Source organism: Melopsittacus undulatus, chromosome 4, assembly GCF_012275295.1.
Source record: "Melopsittacus undulatus isolate bMelUnd1 chromosome 4, bMelUnd1.mat.Z, whole genome shotgun sequence".
In the NCBI taxonomy this organism is placed as follows: Eukaryota; Metazoa; Chordata; class Aves; order Psittaciformes; family Psittaculidae; genus Melopsittacus; species Melopsittacus undulatus.
The window spans coordinates 53980639-53998537 of NC_047530.1; the positions used below are offsets into that span (position 1 = coordinate 53980639).

General features: G+C 49.4%; 1 protein-coding gene across 3 annotated transcripts; it reads left to right on the forward strand.

The window, feature by feature from the left end:
* Positions 1-1164: 1164 nt before the first annotated feature.
* NRIP3 (nuclear receptor interacting protein 3) lies at positions 1165-16343 on the forward strand. 3 transcript variants are annotated; one of them, XM_031052766.2, is made up of 7 exons: positions 1165-1868; positions 8303-8482; positions 9260-9342; positions 12179-12318; positions 12750-12802; positions 12902-12999; positions 14267-16343. In XM_031052766.2, the coding sequence occupies exons 1-7, from the start codon at positions 1695-1697 to the stop codon at positions 14280-14282; spliced, it is 744 nt and encodes a 247-aa protein (XP_030908626.2). In that variant the 5' UTR covers positions 1165-1694; the 3' UTR covers positions 14283-16343. The 3 variants fall into 3 exon arrangements, with proteins under 3 accessions (XP_030908626.2, XP_030908627.2, XP_030908628.2); XM_031052767.2 differs by having other exon boundaries at positions 14270-16343; XM_031052768.2 differs by having other exon boundaries at positions 12753-12802.
* The last annotated feature ends 1556 nt before the right edge of the window (positions 16344-17899 follow it).

Below are 17899 nucleotides of genomic sequence, written 5' to 3' on the forward strand. Positions count from 1 at the left end.
ACGCAATTGGGTTGTGGCTGCAGAGCTCAGGTGTACAAGTTTACCCACAGTTGCTGCTGACACCACCGCAGCAGCTGGCATCAGCCCTGCTCAGTGTCAGCACTGCACTATGTGAGGAGCCAGGGCTGCATGTGGGGTGCAAGTGGTGCAGGCACTGCTGCCAGTGACCCTCCTGAAGGTTAGGAGTGTCCTGGAAGTCAGGCTTGGCATAAATCCTGGGCGAAGCTCTGCTTTTCTTATGCTTTGCTTTGTGCATCAGAGGTCTCTGTTAGTTCAACAAGAACCAAACCCATGAGGGGTGTTCCCAGATCCACACTGTCTCTCTGAGGCAGAGCTGCATTTTCTCTTGCACGTATTCCTTGCAACAGATGACTTGGAAGCAGAAGGTCCAGGTGAGTGCCCACCACCCCAGCTGTGCTGCTGCAAGGTGTGGGCCCTGCTGGGGGGGAAATAACCAACAAAACAAAGAGCAACCCCCCTGAAAATACTGACAAACTATTTCTTTCTGGTGAGAGATGATACATTCCTCAATAACTCAATGCTGTAGTGAAATTAAGCCACGTGTGCTGTGAGCCCTGTTAAGATAGTCCTTTTCCCTATTATATCAGTCTTTACAATATGAAAGTGTATGAAGTTTGTTCATGTTATACACTAAATGTAATGAGGTACTGGAATTTTGCTGGAGACTTTGGTATTGTTCATGCTTAAATAAACAAGATAAAGGACAACCTAGCCCCAGAAATAAGGACACTGCTTCTTGGAAGCATAGAGCTGTCTATGAAGGATAAAAGATACCCCAGACAATCAATATAATGGCAGCATCCTCACCCTCTAACATGTCTTTGAAACCCTCCCAGCATTGCCTGGCATCAGAGATAAGTAACTATAGCAAGACTGACTCCAGCGTCATTTGGATCAATAGAGAAACAGCAAGAAATGCCACAAAACTGCAGTTGCTTTGCGAAGTTTTACTCTGGTTAGTAAGCACTAGTGTGGATGCCAGTGGTCAGTCAAAGCGTGCTGTACCTGAATGTTTGGTGGGTGTAGAAACCCTGTGTAAAACCACAGTTGGGGTGCACCAGTTTGGCTGGGAGCATTTTTGTGGCAGTCCTTACCCTTCCTGTGGACTTGCATAGACAGTGACATGCAGATGGGTGCCTGCAATGCTTTGGTGAGGCCAGTGGCATCCAGAGCCCTCCCTAACCGGCCTGTACCCAGGCTTAAGGTAGCAAACCTCAGTGTGGCCAGATGCAGTGTGCGTGGGGCTGCATCACCCAGGCCTGTGGGACAGCAGCATCCAGGACCGCCGGGCAGTAACACCCCGGACTCCCTGTCCGGACCCCACGAAACTGTGCAGCTGGAGGTGTGCTGGCCCTCGGGCTGTGTGCTCCAGCGCTCCCGTCTGTGAGGCTCCTGGGGGGTTTGAGAGCTGTCGGATGCCGGCGGCTGATCTCGCTTCAGGAGAGGCAGTGGAGAGAAACGGCGCTGATGTATGCGTCAGACCGAGCCTGAGCTTACCGCCGTCGTTTGTGCGACCTATAGCAACGAGCCCAACCCCTCCTTTACCCGTCTGCTCTGGCTGGAAGCACCTGCCGGTCTCCAGGCGTCACCAGGCTCCGGTTATAAAGCGCAGGCTGCAGAGCATCCCCCCGGCTCCGTCTCTGTGAGAGGCGCATCGTCTCATCGGTGGTGAGATGTTTTACTCGGGTATCCTGACGGAGCCGAGCAGGAAAGAGGTGGAGATGAGGGAAGCGGCGTCTCTCCGGCAGCAGAGGAGGATGAAACAGGCGGTTCAGTTTATTCACAAGGATTCTGCGGATCTCCTCCCTCTGGACGGGCTGAAGAAGCTGGGCACTTCCAAAGATACTGTAAGGCTTTCTATTGTGTGTGCTTAGGAAGTGGGTAGGGCAGTGTGTGTGTTTTGTTATCTTTGTGCTGTTTTTCTGTCAGGCGGAGAAGTTGATTGTTTGTGGAAATTGATTAAAGAAAAATGAGGTTTTTCTATGTAAAAGGAAGGGAGTAGAAATACATTAGTTATCACCGGTAGAAATACATTAGTTATCACCGGGGTGCTTTTCCCAGGAGGTGCTTTCAGATGGCTGACACTTGGGTCTGAGAGCTTTTAGTTCTTTTATCCCATTTACATGAAAATGGGGTACTGTTTTCAGTACGAAATCCTCTCTGAATCAGAGTAAATCAAAATGGCTTCATATAATACATACATCTATACACATATGTTTGCCTGTGATGCATATCTACATACAACATATAATCAGAAAAGATCCAGTAAAGTGCAGTCACTAGTACTTCAAAATATAAACCTGACAAGATTACACTTTGATAAAGGCTGATGCATGTTTGGGGGTTTCAAATGAAGATACATAATTCTAGGTTTTAAATACTTACCTATGCAATAGTCCATGTGATCCTGTAGCTGACATATGACGTTCTACATGATATTCTTCATCATGTCCAGGGGCTGGAGAGCATTTCTAAATGCTCATGTGTACAAATGTTTGAGCTTTCTCTAATGGCAAATGATATTTCAATGTAATACCAAAAGTTTTGATGTAAGGAGCAAAATTTGGAAAACATCCTGCCCAGGAAAGCTCCTTTGTGGTTTTTTTGGCCAATTGTTGCCAAATTCTTGCACCTTGTAATACACAATATATGATTTGCAAAATACTTAATAGAGGTTCATTGAAAAAAGTGAATCTTCTTAGTTTTACTGGTGTATTTGTGTTCTGTCCCAGCCTTCCTGCTCAGCTGGGCTAGGCTTGGCTCTGCCTGGCTAAGGGCAATGAGTTGGCTGTTCTCTGCAGTGCACTTGGAGGTGACTGGTTTTCACATCGCAGTTGTGGGGAGTGAAGCTCCTGCACAGAGAAAGGGTCGGAGGGAGCGTTCCTGGTCACCATGAATGCCAACACTCTACTTGTGAGCTACAAAGTGCTGTTCAGAGGGTGATGGTGGCGTTATTACTGTTCTCTGCAGAATGGCTCAGTGACCCCCAGTGTGTGGGGTTGGGGCCTTGAGGACTGGGGATTCTGCTCTGCTCAGACAAGAGAGGCAACAGGTAGCAGGAGCCAGGGGCACTGAGCACTGAAGCCCTTGTCCCTGCAGCAGTGAGGATCAGGTTTGGTGCCGGTGGCAGAGGCAGAGCTCCTCGCCACGGCCCTGGTCATGGGAGGGTCATTGAGGTTTCCTCCCTGTTCCTGTGCCTGCACCATCTGAGCTGCAGCATCGTGCCCGCTGCAACCACAGCCCCTGCCAGGAGGGTCTGTGGGGCACAGAGGGTCCTGGGGAGTCCTCAGCTCCTGATCCAGGGACAGCAAGGGGGGCAGCATGGCAGAGGGGCACTGCCTGCCTGGCTACCCAGCTGTGGTGTGTCTCTGGCCAGGGATGGGGTGAGAATGGAGGTGGTATGGGCCATCCCACTGCAGAACCCTTCTTGTCCCCATGCCACAGTAAGGGGTGATGGGACAGTGGGCACATCAAGGGCTCAGCCTGGCTACAGCCTTCTGCCCCTGGGAGGGGGCATGATGTTCCCCATCATGGGATGTATAGGGAGCCCCCAAAGTGACAACACTAGCCCCTTCCCCCAGCCCCAGAGGTGATACCATGAATTCCAGAGTTGATGCAGTGGGTCATGTTGAAGCCAAGCCACACTGCCAGCACTTCTATGCTCATGCTCCACGTGGCCAGGACAAGGATGAGCATTGCCTCAGGATGACCCATGGTGTGGGTCCTGGTGCCATGGCTGCCTGGAAGTCAAGAGTTGGATGACTGGGAGGTTGTGCATCTCTGAGACTGGAGAAGCACAAGAGCCCCCAAATGTGGGACTCCACCTTGGCATGGTCCCAAACCAGAGGCATTGAGCTGCGTGGCTGGGAGGCCCTGGGCATCAGGGGTCTTTGCCCAGAGTGTCTGCATGTCTTTCCCGTGAGTACCTGCACACCTCCTATCAGAGCAGCATGTTTTCATGTCTAGAGCTGTGTGACAGCTGTGGTGACGTGGGTGAAGGGCTTTTGATGTGACTGGTGTTACTGATGCAGGGTTTCCTGCAGGGGTTTTCCAGTGACCTCTCCAAGGGAATAGAGGAGCTAACAGCTTCCAGAGACAGGCGAGGACAGGTCCCATCTGTCAGGGTGACAGCTGGCAGCGACTGCTCTGATTTGGGGAGAAATTCCTTTCTTTGTGGCAGCAGTGCAGGGAGTGCTGTGCACAGGGAGGAGGCAGCAGGTCCCTGTGGAGCTGTGCTGGTGTCCCCTCCTTCTGTGCCTTTATTCCTCTCCTGAAGCATCTGTCCTGGTGATGCTCCATATAGGCAAGTATTTTCAGTGCATTGTTCTGGGTTTGACAGAACTCTTCTAGTTCCTTGCTGCATTTATGTATTTCACTTTACCTAGGATAAGACCAAGCTATAGCCTAGCATACACTGGATCTGGCAGATGTAGGGCTGGAGGTACAGAGCAGGAATGGTTCTACTTCGGTGCCTCACTGCCAACCTCCTCCCTGAAGCCCAGAGAACTGGCACAGGATGGTGGTTAGGTGGGATTTGGTCTTCCTGGCACTGTAACTGTGACCCCAGACCCTTGGGCAGGGTGTGCTGGCTGTTGGCAGCTCCTCCTCATGGTCTGACACTGCACTCTCAACCCAAGAGCTGCCAGACTGGTTTGGGGGGGGGGAACAATCCCCCATTGGTTTAGGGGGGCTTTCCCTGGAACAATTCCCCATTGCTTTACAAGCTGGGAAGTTATAAATAGAAACAAACAACAACAAAAAGTGTTTGAGAACCTGGCAACTGCCTGAGCACCCAAGGGGGTGCAGGAGAGCAAGGGGCATCCCCTGTCCCACCTTGTGCCCCTGTGCAAGGGGCTGACGGCATGTGAACATGGGCTGCTTGTGGGAGAGGTGAATTTGGATGAAGAATGGGAAGAAGAGAGAGGAATGAATCATTTCTCGGGATGGGCTCCATTGGTTTGTTAAAACTCCTTTTTCCTACTGGTGAGGTACAGAAGAGAGCACAAACCTCCCAACATGGGTTCGGGGAGGGGAGGAGCTGGCACCTTCCCTGGCTTTTGCCTGCACCTGTCTGAAACTGTTGTTGATGGGTCTTGTTATCCCCAGATCTAGAAGCCAAACAGATGGAAACCTTCCAGCGAGAAGGATGCTGCAGGCTGCAGTGGTGAGCTCCTTATAAATGAGAGAGGAACAAAGCAGCACAGAGTTACTTGTGGGTTTGACAGACAGTGGCAATTGGGTTCAGCAGTAGCTGGTGTTTCCGTTCCTTTCAGCTTCTTACAGTGACTCTTTCAGGGGATTACAGGTTTTTGCAGTCTCAGGAATGCAAAGGGAGACCCCTTATGATGAAAGTCCTGGTTTGTGCTTGTTTTCACTCACACAATGGAATGTAACATTCTATTCTTTTTAGAAGGCTTTGGACAGTTTTGTGCAGTGCACAGCAAGACAATGCCAGGTAATCTGGGTTATTTCAAGCACTGGTCCTGGCTGTGTGGCCAGCCCATACTGGATGGAGATCACATCTGCAGTCACAGGGCAGTTTTCCTCCTTTCCCTCCCTCCCAGCCATGGTCTGCTTGTAGCTTTCCAGCAAAATGTGTGCTTGCAAATGTCCCCTGGCACATTATCTGTTCACCGAGTACATATCCATCACTTGAGTCATCTCTGTGACTAACATCCCTCACTCTGTTGCACATGAGAGTCGAGGGAAGTACAAGTTAAAGCAAATTAATTAATAGCCTGAGACAGGATGGTGCTTCAGGGAACCTTTCCAGCCCCCTCTCGCTGGGTTATTTTTGTACTGGAGCACCACGTAAGCAACATTTGTCCCCCCACAGGCAGGGTTTGCTGTGGCTTTCAGAAGAGCAAGCGTCAACAAAAGACAGTCCCGTTGTGGTGGTAACTCAGGGCTGGTGATGTGTCCCATATAGGATTCATAAAACCGAGGCCTGAGGAAACCCACATATGTAGCTGGTTAACAGCCCACAGGAGAACATGTAGTAAAAACCATTTAGGTTTAAATCAAGGGCAGGTGACAGATAAAATAGCAATGATGTGTGTGCTGGTGACTTGCTTTTCTCCAGCTTATGCTTTCACAGGCAATGTGATTGAGGCCCATCAGAGCAGACGAGCACCCAGACTGCCCTGGATGATGCCATTCAGAAATGGGTCCTAGCTCAGCAGGGCTGAGCATGAGGAGGTGACCACTACGTGACTGGCTGCCTTCTGGCCAGCTGGGAACTTCACCCATATGCTTCCCCAGTCCCTATCCCGTACTCTGGGTGTTTCTGATGAAGCATTATTCCTCCAGATGTGTGCCTCAGTTTGAGGCAAACACGAAGGGTAAGAAGGATGTGTCACACACGGGCAGCAGTCCTGAGCAGTTTGAGGAGCCTTGGAGGTGAATTACAGTGTTGGCTGTGCACCTACGGCCTCTGCCTCATGTGGGGGAGTCCTCTCCTCTAAAGTGACTTACTTGTCCCTCAGCACAGGGTCCACTGTGGAGCCTTTGATCTACTTAAGAGATACTGGTATCTGCTGTTCAGTCTCATTGGGAAGGCAGTGGTCACCAGAGAAGTGCTGGAGCTTCGTTGCTCTTTGTATGTGAAGGAGGCAAGACACTGTTGTATCTGATCTCTTCTTGGTGCTGGGAGCATGGCTACGTTGTCATCTTTACACAAGACATGCTCTCTGGCATGCTGGTCACACATAGCACCTGTGACTGAAAAATGGTCATCAAATTTTCTTTCAAGCCGCAGGGTTTATGCAGAAGAACCGTGAAAAGTGGGGAAAAAAGATTATGTGTCCTGGTGACCACTGATGTTGGGTGCATCTACCCAATCTGATCAGTCAGGTCCAGCTTAACTGCCTGTGTTATACCTACAGCAGGATCTGAAGCACTAACGTGGTTGCAGTTACTTTAGGATGATGCCAAGTTGCATTAGCCTGCTGTGAGTGCTACTTTTTAATGGGCCACACAGATTCTTTTAAAGATGAGGCACAGCAATGCACACACAGGAACCATGGCCTGAGGTTTTCAAAGTTACCTTGATCCCACTGAAATTCCCTCGGGATGAAGAGGTTTGCTGGTTCAGATGTCCCTGCAGATACACAGGACATGGGCATGTTTAATATGGATGCAAAAATTCAGGAATGAGCTGGTAAGAAGGTCTCAGTGCGGACAGATGAGTACCGGAAGGGAAGGACAATAATGGGGGGTGTGTGTGAGGTTAGCCAGGCAGAGAAATGAGCAGATAATCAAGCAGTCATTTCACCTCCAGCGCAGTACGTGCATCCATCCGTGACAAACATTAAACATAAAAAGGCTTCTGGGACAGCAGTTGGAGGAGGTCTTGAGAGGCAACATGCTTCTGACAGAGCAAGTGGAGATGACAAAGTGAGAACAGCCCCATGAACTGCTAGAGGTTCCTGGGAGAATACCTACCTACTTGGCTGATCTTACCCCTCCCTCTCCTCTCCTTTCCCTCTCCTGGCATGGCACTCAGGATTGGGCCCACTTACCCTTAGCAGTTAAATACAAATGTGGGGGGAAGAGGGATGCAGGGCAATTCAGGACCGAATTCTGATCAGATCTGACAGAAGACACCATCTGTAGCTCTCTTCTTGCAACTGTGCCTTGTTCACGTGCACCTGTAAAGAGCCAATGCACAGGCAAACAATGTATGGCTTCTTAAATTTTTGGTGGATTCACACCAAAAGCATTGCCAGAAGTGGAGGCTGGACACAGGTAATTCCTATGCCAGCAATGCCAGCGCTCAGTGTAAGCATCTGTGTTCATTCAGTAAGTCCATACACCTTTTCATACTCGGGTGGAATGGCAGTTTGTTATCTCTTAACTTTTCACATCACTGCAGGATTCTCCATATCTTTATTAACAGATGTTAAGCAATTACAGCTGTTTAGGCTGAAACACCACTTGGAAAAGCCTGATTTGTTTTGATTTCTACACGAAATCAAACCTTGAGTTTGGAAAAAGAAAGGCATCCCTCCAAATTCTAGTTAATATTCTGAATGGATTATTCCCTTGATAATATGAAGCAGCTCTCTTTAGTCAAAGCCAGGTAAGCCACTGCTGGCAGGAGAGCACATAGGTGTAGGCCAGGAAGAGTACATGTAGTCTGGGCAGCAGGGAGACTTTAGGGTACCCCTCCCACAGGCACAGCACTGGCCCAGAGGCACCACAAGCAGTCTGGCAATGCAGGTCACTTTGTGGCTTTCCTCTGACTTCACCCTGCTCTTCTGTGTGTGTTTGTTTCTTAAAGCAACCACATAATATCCTGCAGAAGCGCCTGATGGAGACAAATCTATCCAAGTTACGAAGCAGCCGCGGCAGCTGGGCTCCAAAGAGTGATATCCCAGCGCAGACCAACAAGCTGAACCAAACCAAACTGGGCAGCTCAGGGAAAACAGAGGACGAGGAGCTCATAGTGGTGAGCTGCCAGGTAATGGTCCCTCCCCAGACTCCCTTTCCCCACCTCCCAGTTTATTGCTGTGCTCTCATTCTCCACTTTTCCCTCCCGCGGCAGGGGCTGGAACTGGATGGTCTTTAAGGTCCCTGCCAAGCCAAAGGGTTCTGTGATTCTATGGTGCTGTTTCCCAGTCAGGGTTGCCCTCCACCAGCTCTGTCACAGCTGTGTGGGTGCTCTCCCTCTGCGGTTCAGGGCTGCTGTGGCACAGACACCCACCTGGGTAGTACAGGGAAAGCTGGTCTGATGGACATCTTCCCTTGGACATCAGGGCAGAGGGAGTAGCCAGGCAGGGGCAACATGCTGAAATGCTGACGAGTAATTATTGATGGTGAATCCCTATGCTCACAGCCAATTTGTTTCCTTCCAGCACCATTCCTCTTTGCTTTCCCCAGGAGTAATTTCACATTTCTCCTCCTTACCCCCACTCTCCTTTGTATTTCCTGCCCTCCACAATATCTCTCCCTGCCTGGGGCTGCCCCTTCTGCTGCTGGGAAGGGATCAGGACCCAACACCATGTTGTTTAGTAGCACCACCTTATTCAAAAAGCAGCTTAAGAGACAACTCTTGGGTGCCTGGAATGGATGAGGTGATACCCTGTGGGCACCGAATGTGTGGTGGAGCAGAGATGGGCTGGCACAAGGAGATGTTGGCATTTCAGCAGACACTGGTGTGTATGGAGCAGAGATCCCAGATATCCTGTGCTCATCCTGCATCCCATGCATTATCTCCCATCTCTGCTTGCTCTTGCAGTGTGCAGGGAAGGAGCTGAAGGCCGTGGTGGACACTGGCTCACAGCACAACCTCATGTCGTCTTCTTGCCTGGACAGGCTAGGGTAAATATCCAGCTGGATTTCTCTTCTGTGGGCACTTGTGGCATCTGGCAGCACAGGCAGTGCTCCCATGGATGGGGCTTTGCTCTCACCAGCAGTGGCCATTCTGGAAGCAGTGCTTTGGGCTGTGCCTGGGCAAGACCCTGAGCTTCCTGTTGCATCCAAATCCTGGCTTACTCGTAAATGTCTTTGCAGGGAGCAAAAAAAGAAAGCCACTTGTACCAACATATCCACCTTCGAGTAAATCCCTTCAGAAGGTTGGATGCATTTACATCTTTTCAGTGCCTGCCTGTTTGTCATTCAGTGCCTCAAGAAACAGCTGCACAGCCCTTACACCCCTATCTTCTGTGTCCCCAGGGCAGCTGTGCAGTTGTGTGCATGCATGTGCTTGAAATCTGGTGTCTGATGCTACCTCCAGTAATAAACTTCTCCCAGTTGAAGGGCAATGTATGTACATAGTGCTGGAGAGCTGACTGCCATTTGCAGCAAAACTCCCAGTGATCTCTGAGGAGCAGGGTCAGGCATAAGCTCACAGAGTATCAAGGAGATTTTGGCACATTATTCACATGGAAGCATTGCTTTTTATCACTGACTTGCAGTGATTACACAAAACCCAATCACAGTTGCTCCCTGAGCACTACTGCATGGCCCTGGATTAATGGTGCCTGTTTTCTGCCCAGACAGTAATAACTTCTTTGCACAACAGTGTTCAGTGGCTGTGCTTACTGCAAACTCATCACGACCTGTGGAGCTGCTCAGCCTAGCTCCTGGATAACAACAGTGTGTTTGGAGTGGTCTCATCTTGCAAGATGCTGTATTGGCTGCTCCACATGTCTGAGTTGCACAGTGATGCTCTTGACAGTTCATCTGCTCTCTGTGCTACTCATGCCCACCCTATGTAGTTTCTGCTGCATCAGTCTGCTTCAGCAGTGCTGCCTGGACTGTGCCAGGGGAGGTTTGGACTGGATATTAGGAACAATTTCTTCACAGAGAGGGTGATCAGACATTGGAACAGGCTGCCCAGGGCAGTGGTGGAAACATGATCCCTGGAAGTGCTCAGAAAACGTGTAGATGAGGCCCTCAGTGATATGCTTCAGTGGTAGGGTCCTGGGGTTAAGGTTGGACTTCATGATCTTAAAGGTCTTTTCTAACCTGGTTGATTCTATGATTTAAAGAGTGCTTAAGAAATAGATTAGAGACAGTTTCTGTTCTCATCCTATGGGGATTCCCTCCTGATTTGAGCGAGACCACCTTGGTAGCCATAAACTGGACAGCCACAGATTAAAGGCTCATGTCCCTCCCCACTGCTAGCCATTGACAATGACTAACTAGGTGGGCCCCCACTGACACCGGGGTGTGCAGGAGCCACATTAGGTGTGCAGGTAGATGCCATGGCCAGAGCAACACCACATGTACTGCCAGCTGAGGTGTGCAGCGAGCATGGCTGCCTCGCAGGAAGCTTCCTGCAGCTCCTTTACTGCTTGTGTTTGCAGGGACAGACACTATAAAGCCAGATTAACAAAGTGGGTCAAAACCAGGGCTTTGATGCCTGGCTCACTCTGCCATGGCTGCGGTAGGTCCTGTGGGACAACAGGCACTGCTCCAGGATGCTTTACTTCAAAGCAGTCTCTTGCGTGTGGCAGCGATAGAACACGAGCATTGTTTAAACCCAGCCTGGAAAGCAGCAGGCAGGAGGTGTGCTTGGCCATTGTGCTCTAGGTCCTGCCCGGGCAGGACTGGCCCAGCAGTGGCTTTGCCAGGTGTTGCTGCCTGCAGCCAAGGCTCAACAGCTGTGGGATGGTCTCTGATGATGGGGTCTCTGGGGGCCCAGCACCTAAAAGCAGCATCATGTGCCCAAGGCACAGGATCAGCTCCTCCCTTCTGCATCTTCTCGCAGTGCTGTTCAAGCTCTTCCCCTCGCGTTGGAGGAAAGCAGAGGGGGGACCTTGGAGGTTGCTTGCAGTGTTAAGAAATCCCCTGTGGAGGAGTGGGTGTAGCTGCTATGTGAGCACTGTTTGGGTCCTGGCTCCAGTGTCACAGCCTGTGCCCTGAGGTGGGGACAAATAGGGGGAAACAAAGATTACAGGAAGCTGGCCCCCCCAGGATGGATGGGCAGACACACACTCACTGCTGCAATGCAGCTCAGCACAATGGTTCTTCAAATAGCCAGAAAAGCAATACAGCTTTTATCCAAAGGAGAGATCACTGCCTTGAAATGCCTTTCCATTAGGTTCTTGCTCAGTTCAAAAGAGAAACTTCAGCTAAATAATTAATCAGTGTTGTCAGACTATCTCACGGGGCATAGACAGAAGAAACAACTGTACCCGAGATATCCCTGACATCCTTTTTCCTTGTCTTGAGCTGAATGCGATTGATCTGTCTCTATTTCTTCTGAGCAAACCCAGCAGCAGCACCTGCTAACAAGCATGGTTCAGACATGCTGCCCTGGAGTGAGGGGGGACATGGTGTCGGTGGGAGCTGGAGTATCCTTTCCTTACACCCACATGGCATTAGAAGCAGTTTTGGATCAGCAGCTTCCCCAGGTCTTGAAGAAATGTAGGAAAAAAGATTCCCCAGGTAAAAAGCAAAATCCAGCAAGGAGCTCTGCTTGGACAAGGGCTGACGCAGCCCCAGGGCTGTGTCGGGGGTTGTGCTGTGGTCTGACATGTGTGTAGGCTGCTGGCTGTATGCAGAGCATCACAGAAACCTGCCAAGGAAGCAGCTTTCTGCTAATGATGTGGTAATATGAGCAAGCTAAGAGCACTTCCAAACCCTGTTTGCCCCTTGCAGGGCAGCTGAACCATGTCCATGTCATGTCAGAAGTGTTTTCCATGTGCAGGTTAAAGGAGCATCTCAAAGAACTCCCTGACGAAGATGAGATGCTTCCATTGCCACACAAGTTGAGGGCGATTGGCCAGCTCGAGAGCCTCGCCATGATGGTGGGAGCCGTCCCTGTGGAGTGCAGTGCCATTGTCGTGGGTGAGTGTGAGTGTGCTCCTCACGCGGCTGGGGCTCTACTCCCTCCTACCCGGGGGGAAATGAAGCTTCAGGAACACGTTGAAGTTAAAATAGAAGTACTGATTTTCTGCAGCACAAGTGCCTCAGGGCCCCTCGGATGGAAGGAGGGTGGGAGAGAAACAGGGAGAAATGGAGAGAGGGAGGATGGATGTTTTCACAGGGCTGTGCTGGCAGCACCAGGCTCGCACTTTGCAAGGAAGGACCACCATGTCTCCTACAGGTGTATCCTCCTGCCCTTGTTTGATCATGTACCCCTCTGGAGTAACTCAGTCCCTTTATAAACAGGGTTCTGATTAGCAGAGCCACCATGAAGGAAGGAAGGAGGGAGTCACTGACAAAAAGCATGGGGGAGCATTTTGAATGTATAAACTTAAATGTTCCTATTTTTTCAGAAGACTCTGAGAAACCCTTCTCCTTTGGGCTGCAAACACTGAGATCTCTGAAGGTAGGGCTTTTACAGCAAGGCTTTTACCCACGCGGGGAGAGCTGGGACCACTGTAAATTGCAGTTTTCCCTCTTACCTAAACGCATCTGTTCTCTACAGTGTGTCATAAACATGGAGAAGCATCATCTCGTTCTGGGGAAGACCGACAGGGAAGAAATCCCGTTTGTTGGCAGTGGCAGCACTGCGGTGGGAGAGCAGTAAGTTGTCTCGGGAGTGAGCTATGTGGATGGCAGGGACCCCCACCACGGCTGCACAGGAGCCCCCAGGCCCTCACTGCAGACAAGAGCTCATCAGCTCATTGAGTTTTGAAACGGAGGCTTTTTCAGCAGCCTTTTGCACCTTTTGTTCCAGTGAACACTGCACAGCAAAGGCGGTGTCTGAAAAGGCACAGGGAAATGCCTTAGGAAATGTCCTTTTTGGAGGTCACAAGGAAGACTCCATGAGTGCTGCTTTGAGAGTGTTCCTAAACAAAACTTCTTGTGGAAAGCTCTTATGCTCTTATGGAGCATGGCAGATCAAGCCGTATGAATGTTCTGCACAGTGCAGACAGAGAGATCCTGCCTGGAGGTAATGGTGTTGCCACTTCCCTCCGCATTGCTGGAGCTGCACTCCTGCCACCTGCTCCTGATGTACGGGACTGTTTCAGCCTTATCTCCCTACAGAAAGAGAAATCTGTGCCCATCCGTGCCTCTCTGGCACCTCCTAAATGTGTGTAGCTTGTGATGACTGGCTCTGAGGTCAGGCAGGCAGCAGTCCTCCTTCCAGGGCTGCACAGGGCTCTTGCTCACTGTGAAAAGAGATGTATGGTTGGCCCCTGCCTCTCACTTACTGAGATGAGGATTTGCACTTATGTGCTTCTCTGGCTTTGCAGGCAGCACTTGGGGTTGCTCACTGATGGACACAGCCATTTAAGACATGTTTGCTCACTGCACAACAAAACATCTTTAGCGAATGATGCAGGGCAGCACCTTCTTTAGCTGCCCAGCATAACCAGACACATTCAGTTTTGACATCCTGCAGCCCTGTGCATCAGGAGCCTGGGTAGGAGCAGGGAAGGAGCAGACCTTCCTCAGGTAATTGTATTTATGCTCCTTGGAGACTACAGGAGGGGTGTGCATGCTAGTGCAGGGAGTCAGGACAGCAGCACATGTGCACCAGCTGCATGCCCAGGACAGGCACCAGCCATGGGTACTGCCAGTGTGTGAGACAGGGAGTGCTTGGTACAGCACCACAGGGAGACTGTGCTGCAGGGCAAAATAACAGGGTGCTGTCCCTCTCCCCTTTGAAAAAGGGATGTGAGAGGCATAGTGTAGTTCTATCACCACTGCAGTGATGAGTTATTTCTTGGTAGTGCATTCAAGGCCAAATTTTGCTGGTTTTCTTTCCTTCTTTTTTTTTTTTTTTCCCATGAAAAATGTCTATTTTATTGAATGTCTTTTTGTTTGTTTGTTTTTCCTGTTTCAGCAGTTTGGAGGCTTAAAGGGAAATTGAAACACCATCTCCATGCAAGAGCTTGACATCAAAGAAATCTCGTGCAGCTGTTCCAGATGAAACAGCAGTGTGCTGCTTTGAAACCATTTATACCAGGCTACAGCTTGAGTAGAGCTAAATGAAATCCTGTTCAGTAGCCAGTTATTTAGAGATATTGTCATGTTTATCTATGGGTTTTGAGAGACAAATGTGTGCTTATTTTCCAGACTTTTCTATATAGTGTCCTCTTTATTACACACAGTTGAGAAAACCTTATGAACTTCTGATGAGAAAAATACTTTTTATAGTGGCCTCATATGGGTAATTGTATTTAGCTGTGATTAGAGGCTATCTGAATGAAATTTTTATTAATGATTTTTCCAGGGGCTAAGCATTTATATTCACTTAATTGATATTGCCACATTCAAATGGCCATTACCAGGAAGTTACTCACAGTAAAACAAGAATGCTAATACCACCTAGAAATTATAGCTCATCCTGTTAGCACAGTATTGTTGCCATGTAATTAAGGATGCAACTGCTGGCTTGATGAGAAATAGCAATTACAGAATTATTAATGGATTATAGGCTTCCCTGCAGTGGCGTGGCCTAAGCACAGAAACAGGGTTTGGGATGGCTCCTGGGGTGATCTCCCATAGTCCTCAGCCTGCTGCAGGGTTGGTGCAGCAAAGGGGCATTGCCTCGCTGGGGTTCAAACCCCCTGAGGAGGAGTCCTCCAGGCAGGTCTTCCTATGGGAGCAGTTGGGACAGTTAATCATTGTATTGAGCCAAAAAGCAACAAACAAGCACAGAAGTATGTTGTCCAGAGAGCAGCAGGTATAGAACCAAATGGCCCCAGTGTGCCCTCGGTTCTCCCCTGCTGCCAGACTGGTGCCTGTCTGCTCGCCCACCACCCAACCTGAAGCACCAGCAGCACCTTGGTTATGTGCTGGTGCAGGTTGACTCCAGTTGGATTTGAGTGTTCCTGTCAGAAATGCCATATTTTTTATACCTATTTACAAATTTCCTGGGATCTTAAGTACAACACTAACGTTGGCCACCCTCAGGGCAGGTGGGAGCTTTTACCAGGACAAACATCTAACTTGATGTTACTGTTGTGTAGCAGTAGGGTTGCTACTTCATGTGCTGTTCACTTGCAGACCAGAACAAACATATTGCCTGGGGGATCCTTGCCTGGAACAAAAGCAGCTTTCTATATTTTTAAAGGCTAATGTGAATTAATTACTGTCATCTGCTGAAGAGGCATCTTTAAAGCTCAGGACAATATCCTTGCGATGATGTGTATCTCCCCATGGCCATTCCTGCTGTGTCCAGATCAGCAAGGGCCAGCTGCTCCAGCAGCTCTTCCTTATCAAAAGCCCTTTGTCCCACACAGGCACAGGCTGCAGCTTGGCTCAGCTGGGCTGTGGGGTCTCCCATGAAATCCAAGCTGCCACTCACGTGCTTAAAGCCCCCCCCCCATACATTAATGCACTGCTTGCCCAGGTGTCCCATGGTGAGTAGCATCAGCTGCAGCCACTAACATTGTCACTGGCATTTCCACTTCGGAGATGTCTTGAGAGTCCTGGGTGAGGACCAGTAAACTCTTGTCACCTCGTGGCCATCAGCTCAGGTTTGGAGCATGTCCCAAGAGCCAGTTTACTGCCAGCATTAGTCAGTCTGTGCCCAGGAATGTCATCTCATGCCTGCCATGGCATTTAAGCTGCAGCTTTACCTCCTGCAGTGGGTTTGAACTTCTTTCCAATATTGGGCGTGAGTAGCAAATCTGAACTATCTGTACTTTGAGCTATTTTCTATTTCGGTGATAAGTTTCAGTGCTTTCTCTACATACAGTATTTTATATAACACAGTTATATAAATATATATTTAAAGAGTTGGGCTGCCCAGGGCAGTCCCACTGATGTGCTGTAGAAATATTTCTCTAAATAGGAAATATATTGGATTATTTTCTATGCTACGAGTTCGGTATTTTGGTACTTCTTTCTTTCTGTGCTTCTTACTGTGCTATATGTCAAATCTAAATAAAGTTACATTGTTATTGCTGCTTATTTGCTTGGATCCTGAATATGCTGAGGTTTTTGTTTTCAGCGCATTTCTTTGTTGAGAGCAGGAGCTCATTTCACTCTACCCTGGTGGGACTCCACAATGCTTTTGTGTTTCTGTTGGGAATTGCTATAGAGAGAGTGGCAATGGAGACGTGCTAACTGAGCAGGCCAACTTGTGGTAAAATGTGAGCATTTGAAATCCCAGCCTTTTGCTGCCATTCATCTCCCTTCCATAGGAGGTGTGAGATACTGCTTGTGCTGCTTTGAGTCTTACCCTTTGGAAAGCTGAGTTTGTTCCTGCTGTGTTTGGCTAGCAACCAGGGGCAGTGCCAGCCAGCATATGGGAATATGAAGGTGTCTTTGTATATTTTATGAAGGTAGGAAAAGAAAGTGGTCAGAGCAAAAAGCAGGTAAGGGATGTGTGCAGTAGCTATGTGACCACAAAATAGAGGTACAGGAGCCTAAGGCTTCAGTCTTCCCCAGAGCTCTGAATGTGGATTTAGGGGCTTGCTGTCTCTGCCCAGATGTGCCTTAGACTGCTTTAGCAGTAGTTGATCTCTTACCAATGACAAATTGCCTTTTTTAATCAAGGGCCACAGCAAAAACCTTTGATGGAGCAGCAATACTCAAAGCCCTGTGAAAGTGGCTTTCCTCAGCACTTGGCTGCCTTCCTCCCAGCAGAAAGAAACCAGACTCCAGCAATAATGTGGAGAAACAATGAGGATAAATGTACAGGCAAAAACAATTCCTTGTGCTTCCCAGAACTGCTGGGTGTTTCTAGGCTTACTCAGGACATTCCTGGTGCAAGAGAGCAGAGTCCTACAACACGCGAATGAAAAATCAATGGGCAAAACTTTGTCCCTTCTGCATAGAGCAGGTCTAGCTCTGGTGCTGGTGGCCTTTCAGAGGTGGCTCCTGTGAGCAAGATGCTCTCTAAGACAGGACAGCTGCCCTAAGAGACATGCACTCCCCTCAGCCCAGATGGATTATAGACCATGGGAAATAACATCAGATCTCTGTATCAACGCAAGCACTTGCATGGCTGCAGAGGTAAATAGTAAAGTGGCTGAGTGTTGCAGACCAGCTCAGGAAGCCCTGGGTGCTTGCTCCTGCTTATCTCCAGCACAGGCATGTACTTATGCACCTTTGGCAACCTGTCCCTGACAAGGGTTTGCAGGGAGCCCAGGCATGTCCCTGCAACCAAGAGACCTGCTGCCTCCTGGGAGGTGGCTGCGGGCAGAGGAGAGGACAATGTCTGAAGCAATCTGGGATGAGAAGGAGATAAAAAGATAGCTGTAAGAGCATGTTAGGAGAAGCCCTAGGGTGGTGGAGGGTTTTGTTGAATGATTTATGCCCTAGCTGGTGAATGCTGTCATGCAGCAAACAAACATTTTGCAGGTGAGGATAAGTGCAACCCCCCACCCCAAACAGCCTAAAAGAGAGCGAATCAGCTGCTCCTTGGCCAAAGGGCTCTCCAGCACTATTGCTTCACTAATGTAGTCAGCAAAGCACAGTGGGACAGCACACCTTAGCCCTCTGTTAATGTCTTGTCTTTGTTTTG